The following is a 26,155-nucleotide window of genomic DNA, read 5'->3' as shown; positions in this document are numbered from 1 at the left end:
ACTATTTCACAATAAAATAATCTATATTATAATTAACATAATGAAATTAGCTAGCTAGTACTTTTGAAAATTCAAAACTGTATTCTAGATTCTAAGTGCCCCCCACTATTTTTGCTAGAGACCCTCCCATGTCCTCCAAAAAACCCACTATACCATAGCTCAAAACCCAAATTTCTGGGGATAAGGTTAGAGTTGACTCACACTCGAGTGAATTAGGAAACTGAACCCTTTTTGCTCCTACCAAAACTTCGGTCAGAAATTGGAAATTTGACGCCCCAATTGGATGTTATATAAAACAAATAATGAGTGTTTTTCATTCGTGCAATGGTGCAAATATTTTCATTCGTTGAAAGCTGGAGTGCTCCATTCAACTTGGCTCCGCCTGGTTGAATAGAACATTTCATCTTTCAACACATGAACATATTCGCAGCATTGCACTCATAAACATTCATTATTTGTATACTTACTCGCAAATGGCTAATTCGGACACAGCTTTCAAAGGTCTCCATGGCAGTCTGGCACCCTTCGTTGTCTATGCCCTTCTACACTTCACTGTATCCCTGGCCGATGAGCCCCTTGCCAACATTCATCCTGGACCCAGCCCCACTCCGCCCGGATCCGGGTCTACTTCCGGAGCGCAGAGATCCGGTCGATACAAACCGTCTTGCCCCCATTCCCGGGGACGGCGGGATATTGAGGAAGTCTTGAGAGCTGAATCCTCCAGTGGTCTTGGGACGCTGGCGGGTCTGTAAGCTGTCCCTTGAACCCATCCAGTTGTCGGCCACCGGGGAGGGGGAAGCTGGCCCTTTCTGAAGGGCGGCTCGAAGGTCCTTGTCCAGACCGACCACGCCCATCTCACCAAACACCTTCAGCGGAACACACACAAGAAATAATCTCATCAGACAACAGGCTCAGGAATACGATTGTATACAAATAATACATCCTTAAGATCAATTTAATTATAATTATGAAATGATGAAGACAATCATAACACGCAAAAACATATCCACCCAAAGAGTGCTCAAGTCGCTAACAAGAAGAAAAGTTACTAGAAAAGGGCTTGAAATTATCATAAGTCCCACATGGCTTGAAATTATCATAAGTCCCACATGTCTTCAATGAGTTGACCACTCTTGGAATAAAAGCATGTCAACCACATGGAGCACGCTCAAGAAATAATCTCTCAGATAACACTTTCAGGTATAGGATTGTATAAAAATAATAAATCTATAACTCTAAAGTCCTGCAAATGTGAATGCGATACGATTTTTGACGTCACAATTTCGCAACAATTAATTTGTGTCAGCTGTCAACTACTGCGAAAACAGCCATGTGATGTCATAATTTCCTTCCCATTCGCATTAAAGCCATTGGACACTTTCAGGCACAGTATTGTCCAAAGGCCCACACTTCGTGTATAACAACTTATATATAAAATAACAAACCTGTGAAAATTTAGGCTCAATCAGTCATCGGAGTCGGGAGAAATAACGGAGAAAAACCCACCCTTGTTTCCGCACGTTTCGCCGTGTCATGACATGTGTTTACTATAAATCCGTAATTCTCGATGTTGAGAATTGATATTGTTTTAATGTTTTCTCAAAAAGTAAAGCATTTCATGGAATAATATTTCAAGAGAAGTCTTTTACCATTACCTTCTGTAAACCCTGCAAGTTATTTGTAAATCTGTGAACTTTTATTTATTTGTCTGTTCCGAAAGTGTATAATGGCTTTAAGACACTGGACACTATTGGTAATTGTCAAAGACCAGTCTTCTCACTTAGTGTATCTCAACATATGCATGAAATAACCAACCTGAGAAAACTTTAGCTCAGTAGGTCATCGAAGTTGCGAGATAATAATGAAAGATAAAACACCCTTGTCACACGAAGTTGTAAGCTTTCAGATGCTTGATTTAGAGACCTCAAAATCTTATTCTGAGGTCTCAAAATCAAATTCCTGGAAAATAACTTCTTTCTCAAAAACTATGTTACTTCAGAGGGAGCCGTTTATCACAATGTTTTAAACTATCAACAGCTCCCCATTACTCGTTACCAGGTAAGGTTTTATGCTAATAATTATTTTGTGTAGTGACCAATAGTGTCCACTGCCTTTAAGGGTGACAAACACTGCAGTGCTATTCTTACCTCAACAATGGCGCCGTCTGGTAAACGTAAGAAGTGACGATGAAGCTCCCGCAGACCGTCAAGGTGAAGTGTGTGGATTGATACGTGGGTCGTTATCTCACTCTTGATCTTGCCTTTTTGCTTATCACCTTCAAGAGCGTCCTCATCCACCTTTAGAAAAAATAAAACCAACCGAAAAAAGGCATTGGAGAAGCATAGAATAAAAAAGTGGCTTCTGATTTGGTGATCCATGTATATTAAATATTCTATATTAACATCCAATCATAAATACCCAACACAGTATTGCTATTCTTATTTGTGGAGAGCACGTGGGGGTGTTTAAACTTGTGATATAAACAAGGCTTCAGCTAAGGCTAGCTTGGCCCTGCAAGTTGTTTTGACAAATGCACATGCTTTGCTCAGGGTTTTAAACGGGAGAACTGAGCCTCAAGCCAAAGAGGGCCAAAGATACTCACGTCTTCTTCCTCCCAGATGTAATCATAGACTCCCACTTTACGTCGCTCTCCTTCCTCCCCACGCCACTGTTCAGCTTTCTTGCAGATGAACGCCAGTTCCTGGTTACTGATCTCGAGATCGTACGGCACGAAGAACTCCTCCTGTTTGCCGTGGAGACGGTGGAAGATGTCCAGCATGCGGCCATTATTGTGGAGCCTAAATCAGCAGGGAATTATGATACAATAAGATTTATTATTATTAATGTTATTTTGTTTAACTAAAATAATTGAAACACAATTACAAGCGAAGCGAAGTACAAGAAGATGAATAAAGTAAAACAGACTAAAGCAAAAAAAATTAGCAATAAAAAAAAACCCAAATAAGCAAGTAAGAAAATGCCATGTGCTTAAACTAAAACAAACCCACTTAACAAAAGTAAGACACATTAAGAACTACTAGGTCAAAAAACATTAACCAAAATAAACCATAAGCCCACTACATTGATTACTACATTGTAATAATAAAAGCAACAGTATTGAAGATTTATGTTGCGCCCCTTACATACAAAATGATCAAAGGCGCAGAACACATGTTAAAAAGCACAGAGTGGAAGAAAAAGACAAAGAAAAACGACTGGTGACCAGGCCAGTGCCCAAACAAAAGTATGGGGATACGTCTGTCCCGCCATTAGAGAACTAATAGTTACTTATTACAGGCCTATCCCTGCTGGCATGGGTAATGTTTGGACCTTTTCAGGAGACAGACGCCTCTCTCATTGTACTACACGGTGACTGCTCTATGTTCAGAAGACCCTATGTTCTGAAAAACTCCTGTGATGTATTTACTAGTGTTACGTTGTAGGGTTATAGGGGGACGGGTAAGAGTAGGGAGTTTTTCGGAACAGGGGGTTTTAAAACATAGGAGTGTACCCTCCGACATAGTATCTACTGCCTTCTGGTACAGAAAAGGCTTTTTATTTTTTTTCTATCTCATAAGCCAGTTCGTTTCTAGATTAAAAATTCTTTTTCAATTACCTTGCGTGCAAATTATAAATCAAAAGCAACTTTTTTTCTAGCCATTACTGTTTTGTGAATAAAACTCAGTTCGGACACCAATAAAATAACCAAAAGGTTTGTAACTAAATTAACAGATTTTAAAGACACTGGACACCTTTCGTAAATTGTCAAAGACCAGTCTTCTCACTTGGTGTATCTCAACCATTGTGTCAACGTATGCACAACATAACAAACCTGTGAAAGTTTGAACAGAATTGGTTGTCGAAGTTGCGGGATAATAATGGAAGAAAAAAACACCCTTGTCACATGAAGTTGTGTGCTTTCAGATGCTTGATTTCGGGACCTCAAAATCTAATACTGAGGTGTCAAAATCAAATCCGTGGTAAATTACTTCTATCTCAAAAACTGTGTTACTTCAGAGGGAGCCGTTTCTCACAATGTTTTATACTATAACAGCTCTCCATTGCTTGTTACCAAGTAAGTTTTTATGCTTATAATTTTTTTGAGTAATTACCAATAGTGTCCACTGCCTTTTAACGGCTCATATTTTTTTCCGATGGGGTTTCTAAAGCACAATCAGATTATTGGATAAAGACGTACCAATCAATCATAAAATTCATCCTAAAATTGTCCTTGACGACTTACCTCAGGAAGTACATGTAGAAAACGACAGCAGCGAAAAACATTAAGAAGACGTAGATGGGGATAGTGAGGAGTATTCCCATCAGACCGGTGCCATGAGTCTGTGCGAAGTGGTAGTACAGCTTGGCCGCATCTGCGGTAGGCTCGTCACCGACTTCATAATTATAGCGCTGGAAAAAATAAGATCCAACCAATTATTGAATTGCAAATTAAACACTTCAACATTTAAATTTACTTTCATCTTTTCTTATTATGCTATTACTTCTCTATAAAGAAGTGCTTTGATCCTTCAGTAGCGAGGTGCTACATAAATGTTTATTTACAATAATAATATTCAATATTATATTCTTCTTCTCTGCAGTTCCAACTTTAATACAAAAGTAAAGTCGTTGGTTTAATTTGCTGTATGTTTTTAAACCGATATAGGCCTGATCTCAAGTAAAACATTTATAAGTTGTTTACTAAGTGCAGTTCTCAGTCCGAAACGCTACAATAACTCAACACCTAAGCTGCCGTTATGCCTTATCTCAAAAGTTAAACATTTATAAGTTGTTTACTAAGTGCAGTCCATAGTCAAACACCCTTCAATAACTCAACACCTAAACTGCCGGACTTTTATAAATGATGGTAAGCCTAAAATCACATATAAAGCATGACTAGTTTTGTGAAGTCCTTATTAGTCCAACATCCCACAGTCCAATGTCCAGGTCACAACATGGCTGGTTACAACATAAATTATTTGCAAGAAATGAATCAACTATCCCTCAAAAATACCTAATTCTTCTGATGCAATAGACCAAGATAAATATTAGGAGCATGGTCAAAGCCAAGCTCCCTACAAATTAGAGAGAATTGCCAACAAAAAACAAAATTATGATCTTAAAGGAACACGTTGCCTTGGATCGGTCGAGTTGGTCTTTGAAAAGCGTTTGTAACCGTTTGTTATAAAACGCATATGGTTAGAGAGATGTTGTAAAAGTAGAATACAATGATCCACACAAATATGCCTCGAAATTTCGTGGTTTTCCTTTTACGTTGCGAACTAACACGGTCGGCCATTTATGGGAGTCAAAAATTTGACTCCCATAAATGGCAGACCGTGTTTGTCGGCGAGATAAAAGGAAAACCACGCAATTTTGAGTGATACTTGTGTGGATGATTATATTCTACTTTTAAAATATCTTTCTAATCATATGCAATTTATAACAAACGGTTTCAAACGCTTTTCAAAGACCAACTCGTCCGATCCAAGGCAGCGTGTTCCTTTAAGCTTAACAGAAAAGAGGAAGATCCAAAGGACACAGACACAAGCTTTAAAACTACACAGTAATCACGTAAATAAAAACACACAGTGCACACTAAGTGTACACTTTGTTACCCTACAGTTAAACAAGGAGGGTTTAATTGCATTGTTACATACACACATTTTCTCAACTTTTAACATGTACAAGTTTAACTTCTATGAAATAAATTGCAACTTAAATTCATAACACTCATGTCCTTGAGCAACACGCTTCACTATAATTGCTTCTCCTTCATTCAGGAGTATAAACGGGTACCTGTGAGGGTAGAGACGGTTCTTGTGATTCAATTCAATTCAATCCTACATTTATTTATATGAAATTCATTAAAAAGTGGAGAACAGGTACATGTGATGATAAGGGTATATGATAATGCATGGTGACAAGGTCCGGGATAACCCAAGGCTTGTAATGGAACTACCAATATTGGGAAAAAAAACAAAAACTAAAATGAGAACAAATGATAGGTCAAACTTAAAACCAAAACAGACCGTGAACAGACATTTACTGTAAAATTGTTGTATGATGGTGAAGTTAAAGAGCTGAAAAGAAGACCCCCAAAAAATTAAGATAATTGAAGGATCGATGCCACATAATAGGATTGATTTAGCTCCTTCACGACACCATGTATATAAACAGTGGCTCAACTCACATAATAATAATAATAATAATAATGATAATAATAATAATAATAAAGACATTTGTAAAGCGCCTAATGCAAAAGCCTCTAAGCACATAAAGAGAACAACAAAATATACAATGAGTGAATGATACAATACAAGGAAGCAGATTAAAAATAAGCAGCTTCAAACAAATTTAGTTTTAACAGAAACTTAAAAAAGTGTAAAGAACTAGCCTGGCGAATATGCACAGGAAGACTATTCCAAAGAAATGGTGCGGCGTAAGAAAATGATATGGGGCCATAAAATATGAAATGCGGGTCTTACCCCAATCGGAGCGTCCACGGCGGCGATCAGGATTGGATCCAGGAAGGCATGAATACCAAAGACGATGACCAGCTTGCAGAGAAGCGTCGGGAAGCTACCGGCGACCTTCTGACATAACCAGGCAGCAAAGACCATGAGGCACAGGACGGCGATGTTGGTCAACGGACCCAGGATGACGACAGCCACCAACTCATTGGTGTGGAGGAGGGAGGACTGGTAGTTGAGGTTGACGCTGTACGGCAGCAACTCAAACCTAAAACAGAAGGACATCAGTCAGTCGGTACAATTGACTATTTATTTCATACCACATGAGGGAGTTTTTCACAGCAAATTTCTTAGTCTCACAATTACAGTTTTCTCATTAATTCAACATGTTCCAGCAGGCTTACTTTTTTTTAAATTTTTTTTTTTATGCAAGTCGCCTGACACACAAGGCCTGAGGGCCACTTTGTGGAATGGGCTACAATTATTTTTGTTCAGAGGCTGTTGCCACCTACATACTCCTTGGGCTGAAACAGGCTTACCCCTTTTATAGTCCATACAGATGTAGGCTTAGGGGTAATTCCACGGTCAGTCGCATTACACAAAAGTGTCATTTCTCGATCTTGGTGCTAGAAGTTCTATGTGAGATATTCTTTCCACTAAGTTTATAGACTGATTTGTACTTGACACCCAAGGCTTTGAATTGATAATATTAGAAATAGTGTGGGCTTTGTGTTCTGGATGTTATAACGTTGTAAAAAGCGGTCAGCCGCATTACACAAAAAGGACATGGTAAAAAACACACTTGTCACAATTCAAAAATGTCCTCTATCAAAAAGCTTGCGAAAGTGTTACTATATGAAACACACAACTCTTATACATGAGTATCCAACAGGATACTTATAAATGGTCAGCAACTTTAACTTTTAGGTATACATGACAAAACCATGGTTAGTCGCAATACGGTCAGTCGCATTACAGTTTTCCAGACAATGTAGCCACGCCTACATGGAGCCCAAGCTGAGTTCTTATTTGGCAAAATTGGGTTCATTCTTTGTCACCAACTAAAAATAAATTGGTTTCATATGTTAGCTATAACTTCTAAGTGGTAAGAAAGTTGTGACAAAAACTTGATTTTTTGGTGTCATGTCCATGTTTGCTTGGAATTGCCCTTAGGTATCATCAATTATCACTAACCATGAAACAGTGCCTCAGTGTTCTATTAATGACTACTGATTGATTGATTGATTGATTGATTGATTGATTGACTGATTGATTGATTGATTGATTGATTGATTGATTGATTGATTGACTGATTGATTGATTGATTGATTGATTGATTGATAGTTTCATCTAATGTTGACAGCATGTCTGTTGCTTTCTTGTATCAACAACCAAATAAATAATAAAAGTTGAATCTGTAAGTTCCACACTTTAGTTCCAAACTCTGGGCAGTATACTCACTTGCTTATTGGGATGCCAATGATGCTCAGGTATCCCCATTGTCCAAGATAGTGGAGGTACACCCTCACAAAGAACAGCAGACACAGCAGGATGATCAACGTCCAGAACTCTCGAGAGCGCCACTGTGACAGTCCAAGCTCAGCGAGTAGCTGACGAGAGACGTACTGGACCTTCTCGTGACCAGCACGGGCTAGGCGGCCCTTAGTTGAGAAAGGACGCCTGGAAAAGTAAAAGGTGAAATTGTGTTAGCTTTGAAACAGGAGTTTATGTGAAGTCAGAACACAAATTCACTATGGCAGTATTTCCAGACTCTTAGGGCCTTGTCACACGCGGCAACTTTTACAGGCAACTTGGAGGCAACCAACTGCAGTTTATGCTACAGGAGCACTCTGGTAGCACATGAGTAGTTTTTCTAACAATGTCTTAAAATCTACAAAACAAACATGTGAACATTGAAATGTGGATGTTTCCTGGAACTGGTTCCCTGCCTTGTGTATTATGTCCCTTACTGTTTTTGAAATCTGCCCAAGAAGTTATGAATGTACTTACTGGACAGCAAAGCCATGTGTGTCCAGCTGCTCCAGGTACGTCAGTTTCTTCTTCTTGCGTCTTGGATTGAGCAGACCGGTCTTAGGCAACATGGTGTAAAGACGACGCATGTAGTCAGTAGCTGGTGGATTCATGTGGTGCTACGTGATAAAGGGAGTCAAAGTAGAAAACATTACTAAACTAGGAGCTTTCTCATAAAAGAAAAATGTCCTTTGAAGGATGCTTCAAGAGTAGAATAAAATTATTGAATGCATGAATACTTCAAAAATGTGTGGTTTTCCCTTTACTTTGAACTAATACGGACCCCCATTTTGTGCCAAGTCAAAAACAAATTCCCAGCTTTTTTATTCTTTTTTAAATTCTGTAAAACAAAAACAGTAAAGTCTTTAAAATCACCAAACAAAATGTGTCATTGCTGATTTGTGTTGCCTTGATTGATACATCCTAAAGTCAACAGTATTTCATAAGTGATACTGCCCTCTCTTGAGAAATGTACACGTAGGAAAGTTATCATGTACGGTTAACTTTTTAGTACATAAAAAAGATTGTCCTTGTACGATTATGGCACTTTCGAAATACCCAAAATAGATCGTACATGTTCATGCACGACCCTGATACTAAAAGAGTTATTTCACAGAACAAGAGAACACCAGGAATCTTTGCATGGATCATTACCGGGCTATTCTACTTTACCGCAGAGTGACCAATCTTTTAAAGAAACTGGACACTATTGGTAATTGTCAAAGATCAGTCTTCTCACTTGGTGTATCTCAACATATGCATAAAATAACAAACCTGTGAAAATTTGAGCTCGATTGGTCGTTGGAGTTGCGAGATAATTATGAAAGAAAAGAACACCCTTGTCACACGAAGTTGTGTGCCTTCAGATGCTTGATTTTGGATTTTAAATTTTAAACTTGAGGTCTCGAAATCAAAATCGTGGAAAATTACTTCTTTTTTTGAAAACTACGTCACTTCACAGGGAGCCGTTTCTCACAATGATTTATACTATCAACCTCTACCCGTTACTCCTTACCAATTAAGGTTTTATGCTGATAATTATTTTGAGTAATAACCAATAGTGTCCACTGCCTTTAAAGCAATAAGAAAGTACCTTATAGTACAGTCCCGATTCTCCCTTGACTGCTTCAAAGCCATCCATCTTCTGCAGGTACTCCGAATCTTCAGAGTTCTCCGAATCGGAGTCCAGATTCATCTTGGCGTCGTGGTTGATGAGCTTACGAGAGCTGATGACGGTGGGAGGGGGTTGGGTCTGGCCGCGGTACCTCAGGTCTGAGTGCTCCGTAGTCGGCTTCTGTAAAGTAGTTATCAGTGTTTGATACTTAAAGTTTGTTGAGGGCAACAAAGGGAGTTATTTGCTAAAATGTTTAGAATTACTTGACTCTGGCCAGTCGTTCAGTGGTCTTTTCAAGTCCTGGGGTGACTAACACAAATGCTAAAATGACTCTGGCCAGTGGGTACTTAAAAAGCCTTGGTGGTGACTGGCCCAACATGCCTAATGCTAAAACTAATGACTCTGTCAAATGATCCAGTGAGATTTTAAAGCCCTGTGTGTTACTGGCTTAATGCTCAAATTACTGGACTCTGGTCTTTTTGAGGTATGGTGGACACTATGGAAGTGCACTGTTCGGTTTGAACCTAAACCTAATAGTGTTTTAGCGGTGTGTCCGCCATATCTCAAAAAGTCTTATTGGTCCAGTGGTTATTTCAAACCCTAGGTTTGGCTGGCCTTTTGCAAAAACTACTGGACTACTGCCAGTGGTCCGTTATGAGTAGTTTAAGTCCTGTGGGTTACCGGCCAAACTGCCAAAGGCTGAAAAACAAGTGGTTTTCTGCAAATGATTTTGTGGTTCTTTCAAGCAATACTAATATTATGATTCGTATAAGGCATGCAATTCTTCAGCCACCCAAAAAGAAAAAAATTACCATGGCCAGGGATGAGATTCTAAAAAGATGAAAAAGGCTCCTAATAAAGGTAAACACATGCGTAAACAAGGGGTTTCCCTTAATTTAATTTTTTGGCCGGACAAGTCAAACAACATTTTTTCACCCGCAGGTTTTTTTACTAGCCCACATGTAATAATGCAAACAATTTTCGAAACATAACAAAAAAATAAAAAGTTATAAAACGCGGAAATCCGCTATGCATCATGAAGCGACCACAAATCTAGCTGATAGTGCATCTTCATACCTTGTTGGCGTTAAGACTGATTCTACTCCCAGTCACTGATCCAGTGTCGTTGGTTCGTCCAATACTTGCTTTCTCCATAGAGTCTCCTGTATTCTCGGATCCAGTTGGCTGTACACTCAGCTGGGAACCCTTGCCGATAGAGTTACTCAAATCTCCTGCAAAAAGAAAATTCATCAAAATAAATGTCGTTGTTCCTCATCTTCTCATTCTATCTTTTTCTGGTTAATGAATCCAATGAACACTAAAAAAATTCTTGAATTTGATGACAGGGGACACTATTGGTAATTACTCTATACACAAGTTAGCATAAAAAAACTTAATACTTGGTAACAAGAAATAGAGAGTTGTTGAACGTATAAAACATTATAAGAAACAGCTCCCTCTGAAGTAACATAGTTTTTGAGAAACACGTAATTTTACACTAAAATATTTGAATTTTATTTCAAGAACTTAGAATTAGATTTTGAGGACCCGAAATCAAGCATCTAAAAATACACAACTTCATGTGACAAGGGTGTTTTATCTTCCATTATTATCTCTTTGGGGGAATTCGGAAGACATCTTTACTACCGTGGAGTAGATTTTTGAAATTCGGGAGACTTATCAGTTCTGAAGGAACTGTCCTGATTATTAACTACTACCTGGCTGAGGGTACAAAATCGGCCGGGATTGCTACTTTCACTTTAGTCATGCTTGTGGATCAATGAGACTTCTCGTTATAAACTTTACTACCGCATAGAGTGAGTTCTTAATTGGTCTCAACTTTTTTAGTAGCAAACACTGCCACTACTAATAATAACAAATAGAGTCTGTGCTTCCAGAGCTTTAAGCCCGGTTCATACTTCCTGCGAATGCGAATGCGAATGCGATGCGAATTTGACATTGGGCACAACTCAACCCCTGCGAATTATTGACGTCATCAATCGAGCTGCATTCACATTCACAGGAAGTATGAACCAGGCTTTATACTGAGAAGATCGTTGGTTTCAATACGTACCTGAGGTTGACAAGACATCTGCTGTGGATCCTAGAATGGGCTCGTCCCCATCTACCACCTCCTCGGCCGTCTTGGTTCGATCAGGAAAACTCAAGAGATTGGATGAGAATTGGAGCTCCACCTCATACTCCTTGTGACCAGCAATGTACCTATACACAATGGAGGACGTGGGTTTATAGTGGGTGCGTTCGTTTAGCTTCCCCAGGTCGACCCCGGTCTGCCCCGGTACGTTCGAATAGCTTTGACGGGGCTCACCTGGGTCAGCCCCCCAGTGCCCTGCTTGTGGAGTGGGTCACTTTGGGGTGACCTGAGGTGCATGCCGCACCACGAGAGGGCGAGTGTGATCGTTCGATTAGCTCTTGTCAGGGGCTCACCCGGGTGAGCACCGCGGGGTAGACCCAGGGAAGCTAATCGAACGCACCCAGTGTTTTATATACCATGCTGTGACATCACAAGTTAATACAAAAGCGTCACAGAGATCGAGGCCAATTTCACTAAGACCTAAAATTGATCTGAAAGGTAGGCATGGTACGGTCATTTGCCTTTTTCACACTACTCTATTCTAACAGCACTTTTACACTTGGCCTTACTCCTGGGGCCAATTTCATAGAGCTGATTAAGCAAAAAATTTGGTTAAGCCCGAAAATAGTTTGCTTATTTTACGCATGTTACCAGCCAAAATGTCATGCCATATACATCGCTTGTGACCGGTATTGAGCTATTGTTTACTTAGCATAACACTGGGTGGAGTCTTGGCTGGTGATCTGATTTTACTAAGCATGGATTATTTTGCTTAAGCAGAATTTTGTGCTCAACAGCTCTATGAAATTGGGCCCTGATCTTCCCCAGCAAACAGGCATATACCCTGGGGTAGTGGTAATTAGCAGTAAAACTCCAGGGTCGTGTTTTTCAGGCACGCAACCTGTGGAATAGGGACTAGGCGGGGATAGTAGAGTTTTGTGCACTTTTTACAGGGCTCCATAAGTGCCAAATTCATTTCTGCTAAGCAACAACCTTACAAGCATTTTGGTTCTGCTTAAGCAGCTCTTTGAAAGTGGGTGCTTTATTACCTTGGTAGTTTGATGACCTCAAAGTAGAGGTTACTCAGCCAGTGGTCGATGTCGGATGCCATGAGTTTTTCAACGGTCTCATGACGGTCGATCCTAGGGTCAGCTTCACCACGTAGCATGGGGGTCACATATCTACAGGAACAAAACAAAAATAAATAACATTAATTTTAGCAGTCTCCAGACGTGCCAGATGATGACTAGAGCAGGCTAGCAAAGTTAATTATGTGAAGTCCCCTCCAATCACCAAGCAAACATAGTAGTCCCAGCCAATTTCCTACCTTTTAAAAACTGAGAAGTCTCCCTACCACCCGAAGAATCTACTCCGCTGCAGTAAATACTTACTCCAGTTCGAGACCCCAAACCGTAGACAGATATCATGACATGTATCCCCTCCCTTCATGAAAGGTGGGGTCACAGATACTCCAAAATTAATTATAAAATATCACTAAGGGAGAAGAAGCATTGCAGCTGTTGACATGGTTGATAATAAACTATTTTCAAAAGTATTTTTTAGAAAGGATTCCCTTCGAAGGATGGCTTGGACAATTTTTCAACCAAAAACATTTGAATTTCAGAAATGATTCATGCTTGAAACCACAAACCACTAATAACATGTACTTCACAATACTCAACTTACTTTCCCTGGATGATATTGAATTGTCCGTCACAGATTGGGAAGACTCCCCAAGCCACCACCTTGTCCACTGGGAGTAGAGAGCCACGGAGGAGGAACAGCTCAAACTGCAACATCATACCCGGACGAATACTCGGTTGAGAGGGACAGACTGTGAACAAACTCTGGTCGACCTGTCAAATAAATAGAAAAAGGTACAACTTATTGTATGTCCATTTGTCACTTCGTCAAATCTCATATGAGAGAAGCTTTGTAATAAACAAAAATTTCATCTCAGATTAGTCAAGAAACAAAAATGGCTAATGCGAGATATGTTGGCCTACTGCCGATTTGGCAAATCTTTACGCAAGTACGCAGGTCCACTTGCATAGCATTTATTCTAGGATTTGAGGCGTTGCATGGTGAGGTTTCAAAATATATTTGGTTTGCGGTAACACCATGTGTGGATCTACTTGCCTGGTAGAGTTTGTTCTTAGAGAACTGTCTTGCATAATTCTACTACCGCAGAGTAGATTATTCGGGTGTTCGGGAGACTTCTCCGTTCTGAAAAGAACTGTCCTGCTTTAAGAAAGACAGTTCTCTAAGAACAAACTCCACCTGGCAAGTAGATACACACATGGTGTTACTGCAAACCAAATATATATTGATACCTCAAATCCTATACATCTAAACCTGTTACTGAAACTATTACCTGGGCGGACGGTATAGAAATAGGCAGGGACTACTTCTTTAGCTTATAGGAAAATAATTAACTGTACTACCACGGAGTCAGTTCTTGAACTGGTCTCAACGTTTCGACTAGCTTGCTCTAACCATAGTTACCATCTACCATCCAGGCTCCTAATAGATGGTCCTTGCCTACATCCTTACAAACTTTGAAGAGAGAGGGGGGAGGGGGGTAACGCAGGTTCCAATGGTTACAGCCACAGGAGTACACACCTCTCTTAATATTTATGCATGAGGTACGTCACAATGCTAACTCAAAACGAGGCTATGGGCGCAGCCACTGCAAGTGATGGGGACGTGCGCCCATAGCCTCATTTTGGGTAAGAATTATGATGTCATGTATAAATACATGTATTAAGAGAGGCGTATGTAGCAACATGCCCCTGGTAGTAGTTGATTTGGATTGACAGCCTAAATCAGTTAAGAATAGTCCTCACCTTGAAATGGCATTCCCATCTTGTGAATTAGGTGCTATCTCATTAAAAAAAAAAAAAAAAAAAACCCAAAACTAGACACCTTCCACAAGTGGACTAAGTTTTGTCAAATAGGATGACTGACTTAAGTTCCATTAAATAATTTGAGCATTGGGTGTGTAAGCACACCACTGAAAATACTGAACACTCTATTGTTTTTGCAACTAGCCTAGTAAAATAATTCTCGTAAAAGTTTTTTTTTTAAAAGATCACATTTTATGAAGAAAATGTTTACACAAAATAATTTTAGTGGCCTGACGTTTTGACCCCAGCATGGAGAGTCTTTCGGAGGGTTACTTTTTCAACTACAAAGTTCAAGCCCTGGTCTCAGAAGGTTTTGGATGTCGAAACTGGCCTAAATGTAGAATGAAAAATAGCATGAATTGACCAAATACACAAAAAATATCCCATACCTTGATTTCAACGTTGTAGAAGTTTCCGTCATGATTCATTGGGAGGGTGGCTCCGCCCCACTCCTGCCCCCTCAGGTTGGACCAACGTAGGACATGACCCCCGATCCTGTCATAGAGTGACACCATCAACACGTACCGTCCAGCTAAATGAAGATTAGAAAATCAGTGTTTTGATCATTATGGGAAAGCTCCATTAACTAAACAGGCTAAAATAAAACCTAATTTTTCCGTTTATCACATCACACCTGTTATCTCCATGTATTTACTTTTCCAAACAGTGCATTTAATTGGATCATACACAAACCAGTATGACTGTTGACAGTCCAAGGCAGAATAACTGCTCATCCATTTAGTTTAATAACTCAAGTAGTTTAATTTAAACACACTCACTCAGTGAAAAGATTGTGTACATATTTGAGGCTTTTTGTGTCGTGGCCAAGTGGATAAGAGCACCGAACTCAAGCTCTGGTGCTTCTGTTCAGCAGAGTGTGGGTTTGAATCCCGGTCGTGAAACTTGTGTCCCTGAGCAAGACACTTAACTATAATTGCTTCTCTCCACCCAGGGGTAAATGGGTACCTGCGAGGGCAGAGATGGTTCTTGTGATTGATTTAGCCGAGTAGCGCATATTAATGTTGCACAAGGCTGTATACTCCCCACCAGGGAGCTGAGTTGGTGTAAGGAGTGATTTAAGGCCCAGTGACCAAGGGTAATAACGGTGAAGCGCTTTGGGACGCACTCTGGGTGTGAAAAGCGCTATATAAAAACGGGTAATTATTATTATTAAACTCACAAATCCTTTAATGGACTTTCAAGTAACGTTCTAAAAAATAGCTTTTAGTGTTCGAAGTCTGTGTCATCCCAGTAGCCTTGATCAAGGTTCGCCCACCGGATGGAACAATTTAGATCCGGTGAGTTTAGAACATTTCAAAATTCCACAACAATTAATCGCTTAGTCGTCTTGTCAAAATTAATCAAGGACAGGAAGTCACACAACCACGTGAACCAATAATTTTTTTTGTATGAGAGAGATTGGTTGTTGCCAGCTTCATGCTTATATCCCCTTGTAGAAGTTTTCTGAGTTTCCTTGACTGCTTGATGGCAAGACCATCTAAACAAACAAACAAACAAATAAACAAACAAACAAACACACAAACAAACAAACAAACAAACAAACAAACAAACAAACAAACAAACAAACAAACAAACAAACAAACAAACAAACAAACAAACAAACAAACAAACAAACAAACAAACAAACAAACAAACAAACAAACAAACAAACAAACAAACAACCAAACATTGGATTGTAAAGAAAGAAAAGTCTCTTTACCAGGCAGTTTGTTTTTTACTCCTCTGAGTGTAGTGAGCTTAATCTGTATCGGTTGAGGGGCACGGTTCCAATCCACCTTCCAGCGTCTACCTTTAGACCCACCGTACTGTCCATCGGCCATCATCAGATCACCATACATAGTCTAACAAGAATAATACCAAACATTATGTGAAGAATGGATATGCCAAAATGATGATGATGATGAAAGAGCTGACAACATTTGCATCTTGAAATCAGAGAAATCTTACAGATCCGCCGTACTGTCCATCGGCCATCATCAGATCACCATACATAGTCTAACAAGAATAATACCAAACATTATGTGAAGAATGGATAAGCCAAAATGATGATGATGAATTCAGAAAAGGAAATCAGAAAAAGTTTCTTGAAATCAGAAAAGGTTTCCATATTCAAGGAAACTTTTTGAATTTGTTCATCAAAACATTTTTTTTTAGGGAACTTTCTGCACAATATCAGGGAGAGTAAAGCCGACCTCAGGTCGACCTACAATTTTCATGCGCCCGCAAGGCAAGGCAGCAAGGCGCAGACACAATATGCTCAGGTCACAACAACTGAGAAATCGTAGGCCTGCGATTGGTTCCCGACCGTCGGGATCACGTTGTACAAGTTGATATTGTTCTACTCTTAACACTACTTCTATAACAGTGTATAATGATAATTATATAACACCCAAGCAGATCCTTGCCATTTGATTGTAGGATTGTCCGTCACGTGATAGCAAATAAAAGTACCATTGCACGCTGAGTCACTCACCGTGCTTTTTCGTTCCATCCGAAAAGTACCATTGCACGCTGGCAGCGTGCAATGGTACTTTTCAGATGGAACGAAAAAGCTGAGTAAAAACATCACTGCGTGCGCGTGTCTTTGGTAACGCAGCAGGTGTTACTGCAAGAAGGCATAGTAAAATTACTAGCATTCAGCTTCTACAGTTGAAATTGTTTGTTTTGAAAGTTGTATCTTTCAATCAAAATGACAAAGATGTTTTTCATTCGTGCAATGGTGTGAATATGTTCATTCGTTGAAAGCTGGAATGTTCCATTCAACTCGGCTCCGCCTCGTTGAATAGAACATTCCATCTTTCAACTCATGAACATATTCGCACCATTGCACTCATAAACATTCATTATGTGTATACTATAATTGATGTTACCTTGACTTCCCCTTTTCTGATCTGCAGAGATCTCAACAGTTGGTTTTCTGACTTCCTGAATGTCTTGTGAAGTTGATCCTGAAGAAGACGCTCCTTCTGCAAATTGAGTTGCTGTGAGGAAGAGGAAAGTAAAGTTTTTTTTTTTTACTACAAATTTTAAGCCTGATAGAACTCATGTTTAAAGGGAAAAAAATAGGTGCGTAGCAAGGTGTTTTAAAGTTGGGCTGCCTTTAAGTTTGAGGATCAGTATGTAATATTGACAGTATCCATCAAACACTAAACTGTTTATAACGTGGTTTTTAAACCGTTTTTGTATTTTGTGTACTGTGTAGTAAGCCTATCAATGCATATTTTAATTTTTATCCTGTATGCATTGTCAAATTTGCCAAGCAGCATTTTCTGATTAACAGCTTTATGAACATGGGCTGGTTAAATTACTTTTTGTTTCCTCTCTGGAACTACTGCCCCAGCGCATTCTAAAACATTGGGAAAGTGCGCTTCATAAAACGCTGACTACAAATTCCTGATTGGATTCAACATACCTCTCGACGTGACAGAGCCTTCCGTTTCTCTTTCATCATCTTGGTCACATGACTCTTGGCTTTCTCTTCCCGTAGCAGGATGTCTTCTTGACGTCTACGACCCAAGACGGCTTCTTGCTGCTGGAATGCAATGTGCTCATCTCGAAGACGTCGCTCCTCCTCCTACATTGCCGAAAAAAGAATGTCAAACAGGTAAGACACAAAGAAGTAGCCGTCAATTTGACCAAACTCTTCCCAACTTAGGATCAATCTTAGGACTTGGGACAAGTTCAGTTCCATCAAAGACGTTAGGGCGCATTGAACCCATCCTAAGTTTGGACGAGCTACTCGTTCTTTCTCGAGATAGGATTAATCCTAGTGTTTCCCGAAATCGGCCGCAGGATCCTCTGCATGTTTTAATGGTCACGGAGTAAGGCACCAAATTCGGAAGCTCAAACATCTGGGCACAATTTCATGGCTCTGCTTACCACTGATTTATGCCGTAACGAACTACATTCTTTGCATAAACGGCAAACACCAAACTTCCGCTCTTGCTGTTTAAAGCGAAGAATCCCCACCAACATACGCCACACGCAAGCACAATTTGCTGCTAACCTGAGAAACATGCTTGACTTAAGCGCGGAGATCCCTGCTTCCGCAAGCACAAATTCTTATTAAGGTAAGCAGAGCCATGAAATTAGGCCCAGGTGTCATCCAGCCCCGAGCTTTCAAAAGGGCAAAATAGGCAACTGCCTCCAGGCCTTGGTCATTGCCTTGGTGCTTATTTGTGTGTCCCTCATAGAGGTGTACTTTTAAATTCAGACTACACCATTATTCAACTACAAGTGCAACCAACAGTGTAACTCATCCAATAAAACACCTACTGTTGGAAAGGTTGAATCATTGATCTCAATCATAATGACTGGATTGGACACATCTAGCGATCTGGCAACCTATTACTGCACAACATTTCACCATTGATGCATTTGATCCTTTGGGTATAAATTAAATTTCCTAAAAGTTTTCTTCTAAAACTACTAATAAATAGGCAAAATCTGATGGAATTCGTTTGCTCCAATACCAAAATTAACTTGTTTGCGTTGTGTACAGAATTGTATGATGACTGCATTTGCAGTTTTTAGACCTTCTTGAAAGACTGCGTCCCTACTCGATCCTGCGCAACATTCCTATCCAGTCAATATAATGGAGAGAGATCAATGGTTGAATCAAATGTTATTATTGTACGGTACCTGGACTTCTTCCAGTGAGATATTACCAATCATCAACACATCATCTTTGATGGTATCGTCAAACTGGCTGATGTAAGGGTCAATCTCCTCCTCTTCCATTTCCTGTCGGAGATTTGAGATCTTCTTGTAGTTTGGTTCGTGCTCGGGTCTCTGGAAGAACGATGGCGGCTCAACGTCAGCTTCTAGGTCCGACTCTCCTCCGTCCAAGGTGTCCATTAACTTGTTGAGGTCTGGAAGGTCGTCGCGCTCTGGAGGCTCTGTAATAGATACGAGATGGGATAACTTGTAAGTGATGAAGGAATGGCAGATAAAAGGGAGGTGACGCATGCACAGGGATACGGCGACAGATACATCATATACTACTCGCTATCCGCTATACTTGCAGACGACTTTGATATCCTGCTTGCTACACGTAAGTAGGTTAGAGATAGAGAAATACATGTATGGGTATCTGTTCGAGTCACTGCCGTGGGCTTATTTCGAGACAATGACTTGACTTAACTTGAATCTTGTTGTATGTGATGAATGGATTTTATTCTTAAATCCTTTGGCATTGTTTCTTGTGCAAAATTTGTATCTACCTTTTGTAACTTTTTGATAATAGTGGTTTTTCTTTTTTCTTCTTTATATCTTTAATTATATCTTATGAATTGCAAAAATTTAACTTGTGACTCGACTTGACTTGCACGACTTGAGCAAAGATAATTTACGACTTGACTTAACTTGAGGAAAAAATTACTTGGTTACAACAATGACAAAGGATTTGGGAAAATTAATGTTGAAACACTTTTCAGGGGTTACATGTTGACCTACCATACTGGTACTCCTCGTCAGACAGGTAATCTATACCCATCTCTCGAGGGTCTATATTATCAAAGTCCCTGTCACCGAGGTCAAGTGCACGAGGGACTGGCTGGACGATTGGCTGCTGGACTGCTGGAGTGGAAGACCTTTCAGACACAGCATCATCTAGTACAAACGACAATGATTAAAGATTTTTATTCAGTTACTGTAACAACTGTTGAGCTCAAACACGGGGGAGTAGGAAATTGTCTTTGAAAAGCTCTTTCAATTTTAGGAATATGCTTAGACATTTTGGCATGATTTTTAGGTAGGAACTGTACTTGTAGGGGGTTTTGACATTGTGGGGTGCAGGTTTTTATCAAAATAATAACATTTATTCGGCCAAAGAATTCACATGTACATAACACAATCATTAAAAATATCAAATTATTGCTAAACAACAGTGGGATGCCCAAGAGAGCATAAAAGTAAAACAATTACCCGTCGCCACAAGGTGTATGTCTCCTAAATTTAACAGGAAATACTTTAAAAAATGGATCGTGGACAGCACCTAGGGAAAGCCCACAATGTCGCTCTACTAAACACTGATTGTGTATCAACAATTTACATCGGCTGTCTGGCCGAAAGAAGGACTGAACATGTGTGCCAGGTAAATCAAAAGCCGTTTTTCCTACTGTCTGACCATTCAATAATTATACCCACTTTGGTGTTCATGGTTTTGAATGATGATTGTACGCACCTACAATATCATGTGGTGAATGAATCTACAAAGTGAACCCTCCTACTCTCTGACCATTCAACATCATCAAATACGGTTTTTAATAATAGAAAAAATGACGGCCTGCATTTGTTACATGTGATGTTTATTTTATCCTTCTTTATACATGTGTAAGTCTGCCTATAAACGAGCACTACGTTGACAAAAACCAATCTATGATCCTACTTTTAAAAAAACAAGAGACATGTAACAAAATTGTTAGGGGTGAACCCTTCTTGGGCTACAAGAACAAATACTAACCTCTACTTAAAGGATTTGGCGACACAACTCTCTCTCCATCCTTGATTGCCTCCTCTGCCACAGCATCAGGATTAGTCTCCTCCCCAGGCTGATCTTCCATCGTAATCACAGTGTCTGTCTTAGCCTCCTCTGCAGGCTGATCTTCATTGGTTGTCTTTACCTCTGGGTCAACATGGGGAGAGAGTGGACGGTTGTCACCAGAAGGAGCTGGGGAAGGGGTCTTTGGTTGGGCTTCCGGGATTCCTACAATCAAAACAAAGTTTTCTGTTAGTGTCAGATAAAAAATAGATAAATGTAAATCTTGCTGGAATGAGCTTTTATGATGCCACCATTACCATAGTAGGTTTCCTGTAACTAAATTCAATCATCAAAGTAATTAACCACAATGGAAAGTGACTAGGTGAATTTTTAATACTTTTGATTTCAAGAAAATATATAATACCAATTGCAAGAGCGGGATTTTAACTTGCAATGTCTGGATTAATGTGCTGGTGCTTTACCAACTGAGCTACGTATTATATACAATCTAGCCCAAATGTTAGTGGTCTCCCTATTATGAACTTTTGTCGATTTCTTTTTTAAGGGGTGCCAGTCAGAAGCCATTCAACCGAGTAACTCCCGCATAGCCAGGGATCAGACCCAAGTTTACGATACATCCTGGAACCTGGGTAGTCCCTCTGTTGTTGCTTCCCTGGTTGTATTGTAAACTTGGGCGTGGTCCCTGGCTATATACGCAAGTTACAGGTTGAGTGGCTTCTGATTGATTGGAAATATTAATTCCAGTGTGTGTGACAGCAAGTGATGCTATTTAGCCATGAACTAGAATGATTGTTCTACAAACTAAAAGATAATGGAGGCAGTTGCCTCCATGCCCCTGATGGTCACTGCCTTGGGGCACCTTAATATGTTCCCATAGACATTTACAAAGTCCTCAAACAGCTGTGCCGCTGCATTGGAGAAGATGCCTTAGAGCCCTTGACTCAAGAATGGACACTCCAATGGACAGGTCCAACTACTCTTGCGACACTATCGAATGATACAGTGAAACTAGCCCCTTTAGTGCTTGTAGCTGTGAGTTTTTACTCGACCAGAATTTGTACAAGTAGAGCAGAATCTCAATAAGAGATAACTTTCTACAAAGTTTACCACGTTGACTATTTTATTTTAACAAACCTAAAGGAATATTTATCTTAGTCTTACAGGTGAGTGTACTTTGATACTCGACAGAATTAAAATATTTTCAACAGGCTCAAAGTCAACTTGAACAAAACTTTTTTGCTCCACTGTCCACTGCCTTTAAAGGGTCTATGTACTTTTTGAAGGACAGAAAAACACAATGTCCACAGATTTACATTAAACTGACACGGTTTGAAGATAATGATAGTAGAACGCTTCCCTGAAAATATTACTTGCTGAGGTGCTGTAGTTTTTGAGAAATGAGTAAAACAATGTCTTGAAAATAATTTTCGTCTCAGTGATCATGAGACGGAAATTATTTTAGCATGTGAAAACAGATTTTCATGCCATTGTTTAACTCATTTCTTAAAAACTACAGCACCTCAGCAACTAATATTTTAAGGTACGCTTACTTTCATTATCTTCAAACAGTGTAAGTTTAATGTAAACCTGTGGACATGTTTAGTAGTTGTCCAAGTCTCAGTTTATCAACCCAATGGTAAAATCATCAGAATCAAAAGTACTGAATCACCGGTCTTTGGTCTGCTAAACTTTTAGCCCTGTTCTTTTTTCATTGTTTGTGACTTATTTTTCTTTTAAGTTGAAGCAATACATGCTTTATACACGTACAGGGAAAATCTATAGTCATAGAAAGTGATATAATAATGGCTTGTACTAATCTACAAACATGACTTGTACGATGAAACTCCAAACTCGTCAATGATTTTGAATGCAGTGCAGATGAAATCTTGTGCTGTTTCATAACTCTACCAATGCGATGACTAAGTCACAATTGTTTAATACCCTCTGGATTAGGAACATCCGATTGGTGTTCACCCCCTGGAGGCAGATCGGCGTCTGAGTCTGCAAGTTTAACCTCAGCTTCAGGGGCTTTCTGATCAGAGTTTTCACCGTCTACTGCCACAGCATCATGCGGTGATGGGGTGGAGAGCTGCGCAAGATCAGCTTCTTTGTCACCTAATTCTTTCTTATCGATAGTGATCTCCCTTTTACCCTCATTTTCTTTTCATACGATAAAAAAGGAATGTTGTATGAAATTAAAAACATATTGACCGAATATTTGAAATCCACTCATAAATACAGTATGTGTGGGCTTTTAAGATACCATTTGGCACTCCTCCATTCAAAATTGGAAAGATATTCACTGCTGATTTAAAATCTTCTACATGACATAAGATGCAATCAACCACCAAACAAAACAGGCAGTGAAAATGAACAATAAAACATTCACATTAATTTTATTATCTACATTTTGTATGTTTTATCTGCAGTAATTTAGGCCTATGCGTTGGATAATAAAATTAACTGCCAAAATTGGGAAACGCGCCTGCGCCTGCCCCTTTCTCAACATTTTGAGAACTATTTAAAAACATTACTCTTTTCTTATTTATGAACTTCATTTGCTTTAAAAGTTCTTTAAATAGTACTTTGTAGAGTACTTTAGGGCCTAATTCACTTCATAGCCAAACAGATGCTCAACAAGTGTTTCAAATAGCAAATTATTAGCAGGTTATCCTCTGATAGCGTGGTAAAACTCGCTTAATGGCTGAAATGGTTGTGGTAAATTTACTTAATTATAGCATGGCAAAATTAAAGGCCCAGTTATTCTGAGCAGCCCTATGCAGAGCCATCGTCAAACTCACCATCTTTCTGACTGTCTCGAGAGTCATCTTTGTGTCCTCTCTGACGCTCCTCTGCGTCCGTCAAACCAGACGCCTTCAGGGAGGCGTCTTCAGCTTCTACTGGGGGCAACCGCACCTTCTTGACACCCTTCTTCTTCTTCCCTTTCTTTCTGGCCGGCTCATCGGCCATACTAGACGCTGGAGAGTACCGAGTTGGGACTCTGTGGTTTAGTTCTGCAAATTAAAGCAATCGCACAACAGCGGTTAAAAATATTGTCCAAAGGCCCATGTACTTCGAGTATCACAACTAACATTTAAAATAACAAACCTGTGAAATTTAGGCTCAATCGGTCATCGGAGTCGGGAGAAAATAACGGGGAAACCCACCCTTGTTTCCGCGCGTTTCGCCGTGTCATTGACATACGGTGCTTAAAATAAATCTGTTATTCTCGATATCGAGATTTGATAATTGTTTTAATGTCTTCGCATTCCAGAGTGGCGGCTTAGTTACTAACAAGAAAGACAAAATCAGCAGCTAAAACCAAAACGAAAAAATAAAAATCAGCCCTCAGAAATTACCTCGCCCCCTGCGGTGTAATAGAATCGTCCAAGTGCGTCGAAAGACAACATGGCGGATATTACCGTTCATTACTACATTCAGGTAAAAAAACACCTTTTTTACAATTAAAAATGATTTGGGTGCATATGACTCTTGTGCATATATTTAACGGTTGACATAAATGTTCAAATGTTCTGTTAAAGTGCATTTAAAAATTGTTGTTGTGAGTTGTCGTGAGGGGTCGTGAGTTGTCGGTATTTAAAGTAAAGCATTTCATGGAATAATATTTCAAGAGAAGTCTTTTTTTAACCGTTACCTTCTGTAGACCCTGTCAGTTCTTTGTAAGTCTGTGAACTTTTATTTTTGTTTCTGTTCCGAAAGTGTATAATGGCTTTAACCGGACAAGAAGATTAGAAAGGTAGCGTTAAAATCGAGTTTGAATCAAATGCAATTTGTAATTCACTAATTGTTTCTTTTCTTAAAATATAATAAAGTTGGAAAATAAAAAATAATATAGTATCTAATCTAATTTACTAGTTGCGATAACTACTAATTTACCTCAATGAGATAAATGAGATATCCCTTTTTGTAAAAATGAGTAAAAAGGTGGTGGCGCCATACGGAAAGTTTTCCGTGAAGGAATTAAATGAAAAGTTAAAAACAAAACTCTCTTCTGCTGCATGCAGTGCTGATGAGTCTGACTGACTCGACTCTACTATTACTAATGTAATGAGGAGAACAAACAAATCATGTGGAATTGGAAACAGAAACACTGAATTAGAAGTTAAGTGTAATGCTTTCATATAAGAACCAAGAACACATAAGTCAAGTATGAAATAAAGCTTGAAAAACTGTGGAAATAAACTTACTCAGTTGGTTCTGGTTTTGTTCTCACAATGCGTTATGCGTTATCAGTCACTTCATTTCCGCCATATTGTATTGCGTATCCCACAGTGACATTGACGTCAATGCTAATTAATGGTAAACATAGCGCCCTCCTTAGGCCCTTTTCGAAACAACGGCCTTTGTGCTGCATTCTGCTTCAGGCTCCGTCCTCTTATAAAAAGAATCACGCACAACTGGAAGCTAGCCTGAGCCGAATCAAAAGCCGGAGCCGTAGTTTCGAAAAGGGCCGTAGTCTCTTTTCAAGGTGTGCTTTTATACCCTCACTTTTGTGTGGGCAACACAAAAGTGGAGCTACTGCCTTGTTGTTCACATCATGGAGGTAGAATTAGTTTGGATTTTATGCGGTTTTGTTAATAGTTTTCGTTTATTGTCTCGTCAAATAATTGAAAACAGGTGCATCAAAATGTGTGTTACTGTTAGTGCATGGAGGTAGACTGGATGGTGAGTGACGGACGTTGACGGTGTTCATAAAAAAATTGGCTGGCCTCAACTTGGAGCCCGACCAGTAGCGGAGGTTCCAATCCATGTGTGTGTGTGCGGTCCTACTAAAAGCCGACAACTCGCCGACAACGCCGACAACAAGTCCAGAGCGCCGACAACTCGCCGCCAACAAGTTTTAATTACCTCAAAAATGGCCAATAAACCATAGATGTATTAGAACTATATGTGTTCTGTAATATAAACATAAAGTTAATGGAAAAACTTCACAAAAAGTGTGAATTTTTAACCAGAAAAAAACTTCACTTGCACGAAAAGCGGTCGGACGCC

At 39.5% G+C, this 26,155-nt stretch overlaps 1 protein-coding gene across 1 annotated transcript; it reads right to left on the bottom strand.

Moving 5' to 3' along the window:
* Nucleotides 1-285: 285 nt before the first annotated feature.
* On the bottom strand, nt 286-25,410 carry LOC117300735. The gene is made up of 21 exons (XM_033784517.1): nt 25,351-25,410; nt 23,944-24,156; nt 21,104-21,346; nt 20,095-20,250; nt 19,282-19,538; nt 18,053-18,214; nt 17,511-17,621; nt 16,340-16,481; nt 15,009-15,151; nt 13,400-13,569; nt 12,763-12,894; nt 11,693-11,841; nt 10,696-10,850; nt 9,598-9,798; nt 8,484-8,623; nt 7,935-8,153; nt 6,489-6,741; nt 4,244-4,410; nt 2,603-2,798; nt 2,148-2,297; nt 286-866 (listed from the first exon to the last, which is right to left on the bottom strand). The coding sequence occupies exons 2-21, from the start codon at nt 24,110-24,112 to the stop codon at nt 543-545; spliced, it is 3,639 nt and encodes a 1,212-aa protein (XP_033640408.1). The 5' UTR covers nt 24,113-24,156; nt 25,351-25,410; the 3' UTR covers nt 286-542.
* Between the last annotated feature and the right edge of the window lie 745 nt (nt 25,411-26,155).

Source organism: Asterias rubens, chromosome 16, assembly GCF_902459465.1.
Source record: "Asterias rubens chromosome 16, eAstRub1.3, whole genome shotgun sequence".
Taxonomy (NCBI): Eukaryota; Metazoa; Echinodermata; class Asteroidea; order Forcipulatida; family Asteriidae; genus Asterias; species Asterias rubens.
The sequence above is the reverse complement of the archived record's forward strand: the minus strand, read 5'-3'. Positions and strand labels throughout refer to the sequence as shown.

Excerpts from the sequence above, each read along its gene's own strand:
- LOC117300735 (XM_033784517.1), bottom strand. The coding sequence starts at position 24,112 with ATGGCCGATGAGCCGGCCAGAAAGAAAGGGAAGAAGAAGAAGGGTGTC. Across the intron at positions 8,154-8,483 it reads ACACATGGCTTTGCTGTCCA|GCGTCCTTTCTCAACTAAGG; the intron begins GTAAGTACATTC and ends TTACTTTTCCAG. Across the intron at positions 4,411-6,488 it reads CCGTGGACGCTCCGATTGGG|CGCTATAATTATGAAGTCGG; the intron begins GTAAGACCCGCA and ends TATTTTTTCCAG.